Source organism: Phascolarctos cinereus, unplaced genomic scaffold (assembly GCF_003287225.1).
Source record: "Phascolarctos cinereus isolate Bilbo 61053 unplaced genomic scaffold, phaCin_HiC Scaffold_726;HRSCAF=1367, whole genome shotgun sequence".
Classification (NCBI taxonomy): Eukaryota; Metazoa; Chordata; class Mammalia; order Diprotodontia; family Phascolarctidae; genus Phascolarctos; species Phascolarctos cinereus.
Window position 1 is genome coordinate 174,576,483 of NW_027556098.1, and position 8,332 is coordinate 174,584,814.

The 8,332-nt window shown below is 49.1% G+C and overlaps 1 protein-coding gene across 1 annotated transcript; it reads left to right on the plus strand.

The window, feature by feature from the left end:
* Positions 1-2,742: 2,742 nt before the first annotated feature.
* RNF26 (ring finger protein 26) lies at positions 2,743-5,524 on the plus strand. Its single transcript, XM_020984833.2, has one exon. The coding sequence runs from the start codon at positions 3,191-3,193 to the stop codon at positions 4,511-4,513; it is 1,323 nt and encodes a 440-aa protein (XP_020840492.1). The 5' UTR covers positions 2,743-3,190; the 3' UTR covers positions 4,514-5,524.
* The last annotated feature ends 2,808 nt before the right edge of the window (positions 5,525-8,332 follow it).

The window sequence follows — 8,332 nt, forward strand, 5'->3', positions numbered from 1 at the left end:
ATTCTCTGCTGCTTGTGCTAATTTTGGCCTAACAATTAATACCAAGAAAACACCGGTGCTCTATCAGCCAGTACCACACCATCCATACGTGGTATCATGGGTTACAGCAAATGGAGAAGTTTTGAATACTGTGGATAAGTTTACTTACCTTGGTAGTGCACTTTCCAGGGATATGTACACATTGATAATGAGATTGACGCACACATTGCCAGAGCTGGCTCAGTGTTTGGAAGGCTCTGAAGGAAAGTGTGGGAGAAGAGGTATTAGACTGACTACCAAACTGAATATCTACAGAGCTGTTGTGCTGACCTCATTGTTGCATGCCTGTGAAACCTGGACAGTCTACCAGTGCCAACCCAGGAAACTGAATCGCTTCCATGTGGATTGTCTTTAGGAAGATTCTGAAGATCACCTGGCAGGAAAAGGTAACAGACACTAAGGTCCTTTCTCAAACTATACTGCCAAGCACTCAAACTCTGCTGCAAAATGCACAACTCGAATGGGCTGACCACATTGTTCAAATGCCAAATACGTGCTTGCCAAAAAGACCATTTTACGGAAACCTCACACAAGGCTAGTGGTCACTTGGTGGTCAGAAAAAGTGACAAAAGGACACTCTCAAGGTGTCTCTTAAGAACTTAGGAATTGATTGACCAGAGAGACACCAGCACAGGACTGCCCAGTGTGACATACCCTCATCAAAGAAGGTGATGTGCCTTCAGGTTGTTCCATGAGCAAGATACTCCACCTCCCAGCTCCAGGCATTTTTCTCTGGCTGTACCCCAGGCCTGGAACACTCTCCCTCCTCTGATCTGATTACTGACCACTCTGGCTTCAAGTCTTAACTAAAATCCCACTTTCCACAGGAAGCCTTCCCTAACCTCTCTTAATCCCACTGCTTTCCCTCTTTTAATTATTTCCTATTTATTTTGTCTATAGCTTGCTTTGTATATATTTGTTTATATATTATCTTCCCCATTAGATTCTAAGTTCTTTGAGGGAAGGTACTGTCATTTACCTCTTTTTGTATTCCAGTATAATGCCTGTCACATAAGCACTTTAAAAAGTTTATTGATTGATTGACAGGTATTTGGAAATCTACTCATTCCATCCAATTCACAAGTTAAAAAAGCACCTGGATTTCTGAACACTGCAGCTTGCAAAGGAGAAGCCAGAAGTCTTTTTTGCAAAGAATATTGAGCCAATCTTACACCTATCTGGTGTGACTGTCACTGTTGTCAAGATAGATTATGAAGGATAAGTCAAAAAGATGCTAAAATTAATGGCAAACATCATCCATTGAGGATGAAGATTGAGGGACATAGAGGTGGGGGGAGACTGAGGGATGCAAAGCTGGGATACGGTACTAATCAAAATTGATTTTAAAATATATTAACAATTATTACAAAAATTTAAGAAATATATATGTGCATATGTATGCATCAACAGTAGGAAAATAATCACATTAATACAAAAATCAGTTTTATTTTTTAAAATTAATTTACTTTGATTTATCAACAATCACTTCCATAAGCTTTTGAGTTTTAAATTTCTCCCCCTCCTTCCACACTTCCCTCCCCAAGACAAGCATGCAATCTGATATAGGCTATACATATACATTCCTATTAAACATATTTTCACATTAGTCATGTTGTGAGGAAGAATTAAAACCAATAGAAGGAACCTCAAGAAAGAAGAAACAAAATAGAGCAGAAGAAAAAAAAAGGAAATAGTATGCCTGGATCTACATTCAAACTCCATAGTTCTTTCTTTGGATGTGGATAGCATTTTCCATCATGAGACTTATGGAGACTCTTAGATCCTTGCATTGCTGAGAAGGGCTAAGTCTATCAAAGGTAGTAATCGAACAATGTGGCTGTTAACAGTGTGCAACATTCTTCTGGTTCTGCTCGCTTCACTCAGCATCAGACCATACAAATCTTTCCAGGTTTTTCTGAAGTCAGCCTGTTCATCATTTCTTATAGCACAATAGTATTCCATTACATTCATATCCCACAACTTGTTCGGCCATTGACCAATTGATGGGCATCCCCTCCATTTCCAATTCTTTCCCACCACAGAAAGAGCTGCTATATTTTTGTACATGTGGGTCCTTTTCCCATTTTTATGATCTCTCTGGGATACAGCCCTAGGAGTGCGATTGCTGGGTCAAAGCGAAAATCAGTTTTAAAAGAGCATTTGTTATGCGCCCACTCTGTGCCAGGCACTGTGCTAGGTTCTGGGGAGACAGATACAAAGAATTAAATGATCCTGTTTGCAATAGGTTGACATTCTAAACCACACTACTATGTAAATAGATGCAGAAAAAGCCTCTGACAAAATGTAGCACTTCGTAGCACAGACGGACGAAAAGAAAGGGCCACACCAGGTCAGAAGAGGGAGACAGAAGAACACTGGGAGAAGAAGGTGGAGGTTTTGGGTGGAGACAAAGCACTTAGGGTCATTTTAGGGACACAGACAGCGCGTGGACGGCAAGCACACTCAGTGAGGGAGTGACCACACGCTTCCTCCCTTCCCTTTAAAATTTAAATCTGGGCCTCCGTAGGGCGCCCCCACTAAACTGTCCCGCCCTCTCGGCGATTTAACCAATCATCTTCTGGAGGGGGTGGAGCTAGCCTCGTCTTGACCCAGCCTCGTCCTTTGGAATGTAAACACGGTCGGGCGCCGTTCAAATAAGCCAATCAATTCTCGGCAGCCGTGGTGATTGGGTCTGCCCAATTCGCCGGGTTTCTTTTTTCCTGTGACCTTCGTTCCGTGCCTTCGGCCCCTCCCCCGCGCTCAAGATGGCGGCGCCCATCGGATCGCAGGCCGCGGCGGCAGCGTCCGGGGGTGCCTGAGAAGGGGCGCCTCGCCTCTTGAACCTCTCCCTCCCCGCCCATCCCCCCCTGCCTCCCGCGAGGTCGTGAGCCCGGAGGAAGGGGGCCGGGCGGGGACAGGAGCCTCCCTGCGGCCGCCTCACGCGCGGCTCCCCATCCCGTCCAGCCTCGGGGCCGGGGACCCCCCGCCTTCCCTCACGCCGAACCGCTCCGGGCCCCGGCCCCGGCCCGGCCCGACCCTCGTCGCGGCCTGTGTTTGTGTGTCTTGCCCACCCTGTGACTCGTGCGCCCCCTAAGTCACGACCCTGCTACCGGGCCCAACAACAGACTCTCGGGGGCGCCCCTGGCCGGCCATGGAGGCCGTGTACCTGGTGCTGAACGGGATCGGCCTGGCCTTGGACGTGCTCAACTTCTTGCTGGACCTCAACTTCCTCCTCGTGTCCTCCCTGCTAGCCGCCCTGACCTGGATGGTGACCTTCGTCTACAACCTCCCGCACACGGTCCTGGCCGGTCTCCTGCACCTGGGCCGCGGGGCGCTGCTGTCCGTGTCGGCGGCCGTGGAAGGCCTGGCCCGCCTGCTCCTGGGGGTCCTGCAGGCAGCGGGCGCCCTCATGCGGGGCTGCTGCTCGGGCCTGGAGAGCCTGACGGTGGTGGGCCACCTGGCCTTGCACGTGGCCGCGAGGGGCAGAGAACTGGTCCATCGGGGGGTCCTGAGCGTGGTCTCCTCTAGCCATGCCCTGCTGCGCCAGGCCTGCGACGTGTGCGCTATCGCCATGAGCTTGGCTGCCTACGTGGTCAACAGCCTGGTCAACATCTGCCTCATTGGGACTCAGAACCTCTTTGCCCTCGGACTGGCCCTCTGGGACTCTGTGATGGGGCCCTTGTGGAGGGTGACCGATGTGTTGGGAGCCTTCTTTGCACATGTTTCCAGCAGTGCTGTTGCCATGGCAATTCTCCTGTGGACGCCTTGCCAGCTGGTACTGGAGTTAATAGCCTCTGGCACCCATCTTTTGGCCAGTTTCATGCTAGCTAATCTCTCTGGCTTGGTGTTGCTGGTGGCAGTGTTGGCAGTGACTATAACCATCCTACACCCAGATCTTGCCATTCGGCTGGCAGTCCGGGCAACTGAACAGCTTCATGCCCTGCCTTCTTACCATCGGCTCCGTGGGGATGTGGTACGACTCTCCCGCTTAGCACTAGGTTCAGAGTCTTGGCGCAGGGTACGAAGCCGGAGCCTGCAGCTGGCAAGCTGGCCTATTGGTGGTGGTGGAGGAGGAGGAGGGGGTGCCCCTGGGGCCCCCCAGGGTGGGCCAAGGAGGGGGCCGCCTGCCAGAATCCGGGGACACGAGCAGCCTCCTGACCCAGTGCCCAGGCTTCCTATTCGGCCAGAGGAAGGGACAGGGGCAGCTCGAGTAGCACCTGTCAGGGGCCGGGAAAGACTCAATGAGGAAGAGCCACTACCTGGGCATGACCCATGGCAGCTGCTGAAGGAACAAGAGGAAAGAAAGAAATGTGTCATCTGTCAAGACCAAAGCAAAACTGTGCTTTTGCTACCATGTCGGCACCTCTGCCTGTGCCAAGCCTGCACCGAGATTCTGCTACGCCATCCAGTCTATCAGCGAAATTGCCCACTGTGTCGCCAGGGTATCCTGCAGACCCTCAACGTCTACCTCTGAGGGCTCTGCGCCCACCCCAACTACCCTCACCGTGTTTTTTTTTTCCTTTGGGGAATTCATTCTGCCTTTCCCACTGCCTTTCTCTGAGTAGGTGGGTACCCCGTAACCCTGCTGATCTAGAGGTCATCTGGACTCACATTCCAAGCCTTTGAAGCCATAAGGACACAAAGATTCCCCTTTCTTCACCTTCTTAGGGTTAAGGGAACAGACAGACTTCGGCTAGGCCAGGAAGAATGGTGGTGGTGGAGGAAAGATGTCAGTTTCTCTATGCTTTCTAGGACCAGGAAATTTTAGAGGTGGTGAGGACTGGAGCATCTGTGTCACCTATGCAAGTGCCCCTGAGGCTACAACCCTCTGGGCTCCTGCCCAGATGCCAATCTTTGTGTTGGGCCAGAGGCCCTGACCTTGCTTCTGGTTTTCCTTTTTGAGGCCTGTTATCTTGGCCCATCTTACTCCCTTGCCTAGGCCCTCCTGCCAGAGCAGATCTGCCTGCTACTTATTTGGCAGCTGAAGATCATTGGGAAGATCTTTGACTTTTGTAGATCTTTGACCTATCCTATCAGCCAATTTTCTGCCTTCTTGGGGATCCAAGGGTAGGGAGATGTGGGGGGTCTTTCATTTGCTCTCTGCTGCTGAGAGTTGCCCCTGCTCTCTCAGTGTGACTTCTTCAACACCCAAAAGCTAACTTGAGGCCAATGCTCCCCTGGGGAAGGAGAGAGAAAGAGGCTGAGGATCCTAGATTCCTTCAGTGTTTGTCTTTTGGTCCCTCTTGTACCCTGTCTCCATTGGGAGTCCAGAAGAGAGTAGTCAGAGCTCCTCTATCCCCATCCCCGTAGCTCTACATATGAAAATGACATTCCCACCAGTCCTCTCTCCTTTTTCTGGGGAGCACAGGTTCCACATTCCACATGAGTTCTGGGTCCAGGCACTTCAGGAGGGAGGGACTGATAGTATATTCCTGAATATTTACACTGTTACAGTTTATTCCTGAATAAAGTCTCTTCCACAGCCCTCTGCCTCTGTGTGTGGCTAGGACTGTGAAGATATCCCTATTGGCACCGGAAACTTCTACCTTTAGCACTTTTCCCTTGGAGCTGGAAGAGGGTGGCTGATGGGGAATTTGGCTTAGATTGTAGTGTCCAGCCTTCCCTTTTCTCCTCACCTCCAGATCTCGTGTCTGACAGGGCAAACGTGGCATCTGTTCCCACAAAAACTCAGTAGCTTTGCAAAGTTTCCTTTTGCCTTGCTTAGAATAAGTTTTATGAGGAACAGAAATTCAAGATCTCTTTTTTACCTTGACCCAGTCTCTTGTCTGATTAGTCTCTCCCACTTCCTCTCAGAAGTTTTGAAGACTGCTCTCCTTCCTAGGTCTTTAGGGGAGTTGTTGCTCATGTTGTGTCCTGTTGATCTGGAGCCACTCCTCTGAGCTGGAAGTAGGAGAAGGAAGGGACCTCTGGGTGTCTCTGGAAAACCAGAGCTCTGTCCTAACCTCAATTTTCTTTTTAGACCCTTCCTCCCAGAGAGTCTGGAGGAGGTTGAGAGGTGAGTTAAGGCATTGCTGATTAGGGAAAAGGTGGGTAGCTGTGAGGAAGGGGAGTAGAGAGGAGAGGATTAGAGGAGGAAGAGACTACATCTTTGGACTTGAGGTTTTTTGTGACTGACCAGAGTACAGAATGTGGCTTCAGTCTACCCAGCAACAGGCCCCCAACTCGGAGGTGGGGTGAGAAAGGGAAAGGGTTCTTAACCCTCACCCCAGTGTACTTCTAAGGTTGAGGTTAGAGTCTCCTCTTGAAATAAGTTCCAGAGCTTAAGGAGGCTAGGGAAGAGGAGGAAGTGGGGGTGGGAGTAGGAAGGATGCCTGGTTCCCTCCAGTTTGTTTACCCTTGGGATAAATGTTTATGGGAATAGATAAACTTCCTGAGTGTGAAGCAAAGACCCTTTTTAAACCCCTTCAGCTTCTGGGCTGCTGGGCTTTGTGCCCAAAACCAGAACGGGAAGGAGGAATTTGTATTTGGGGCTAGCAGCAGTTGAGTGAGAGTGTGGGTGGGTTGGGATACCATTCTACCCTAATGTCAGGAGATAGATAACCTGGGAATACCAGAGTGAAGCCGTCTCTGGTGGATGAGCTCAGCCCACTGTACTGAAGGACTTTGAGTGCTGTGTCCAGATTCATTACTCATTTTGCTCTATAGGTCCTTCTACTTCCCCCCCCCCACTCATCTGAAACACACACCAGGACCTAACTTGGGTGGTTAGGCCTGATCATGTCTCTGTCTCATCTAGTCTGCCATCCCTCTCTCCAGAGCTATACGTGCTCTGACTGTGCTAAAAAATGGCAGCAGACCACATTTCCTTGTGGTCCTTGGCTCATGCTGTGCTGTCCTGGAGGCAATTAGTACCATGTTTCCATAACTGGTATTAGTAGCTCATGTCTGAATAGTGTTTACATGCTTTACATTTACCTCTTAATCCTCAGAACAACTCTGTGAGGTAGGAGCTATTATTACCAGCCCCCTTTTACAGAAGAGGAAGTAGGCCTGCCTCTGGTCATAGTGTTTTGAGTTAGGATTTGAATCCAGGTCTTTCAGACTGGCTCAGCAATGTAGTCCCTATACCGTGCTCTTTTTCAAGCTCAGGACCTTGCTACCCTTTACTTCTGTTTACTTTGGGTTATCTCACCAACTCAGTTTGAAGGGGAGAAATACCCCATTCCTCACTATAGTATGGTATGAAACTGGGTAAGCTGTCATTCCAGAAAGCTGAATATCCTCTAACCACCCATGAGCAACGGGGAATGGGAATCCTGGCTTATATTCTAGTTCCAAAATTGTATTTGTATAAAGGTGGAAGGTGACGAGGAAGTGGTACTCTCATGGATACAGGTCTTGTTTCTGTATATGTCCTCTTTTCAACTCACACAGTTACCACCCAAGATCAGGTCCTTATCACCTCTCTTCTGGACTATTACAATGGTTTTCTGGTTGGTCTATCTGCCTCATGTATCTCCCCACTCCAGTCTATCCTCCATTCAGCTGTTAAAGTGATTTTCTTGAAACACTGATCTAACTGTGTCCCTGCCCCTCACCCACACACATTCCATAAACTCCAGTGGCTCTCCATATTCCCTCTAGGATCAAATATGAAGTATTCTTTGGCATTTAAAGTTGTTACACCCTTCCATGTCTATGATTCAGATGCACTGGCCTTGCCCTGCCTCCCATGTGACATCCTATATCCCATACATACCCTATGCTCTTTGTCCATCTCCCTCTCCTCTCTCACCGTCTGACTTAAAAACTTAGCTCAGATGTCACCTTCTGCAGGAGGCCTTTCCAGGTCTCCTCCCTCATGCTTTCCACTCTGAGATTACCTTCCATCTACTCTGTATTTCTTTTATGTACCTAGTTATTTACATGTCTTCAAGCTCCTTGAGGGCAAAGACTTTACCTTCTTTGTCTCCTCACTGCTGAGCAAAGTGCCCGGCCCATAGAAAACACTTAATAAATGCGTTTTGCTTAACTAAACCCCTTGATACCACAGCTACACTTTACATCATATGCTGTGAAGCAAATTTGAAGCTTTTCATTCCATCCCAACTCCCTTTCTTTGGCTTGGCTCCCACTACCATCCACCTATGTAAGGGTATCCTTATTCCCCAGATGGGCAGCTAGGTGACGCAATGCATAGAGTGCTGGGCTTGGAGTCAGGAAGACTCATCTTCCTAAGTTCAAATCTGGCTTCAGATTCTGCTAGCTGTGTGACCCTGGGCAAGTCACTTAACCCTGTTTGCCTCAGTTCCTCATCTGTAAAATGAGCTGA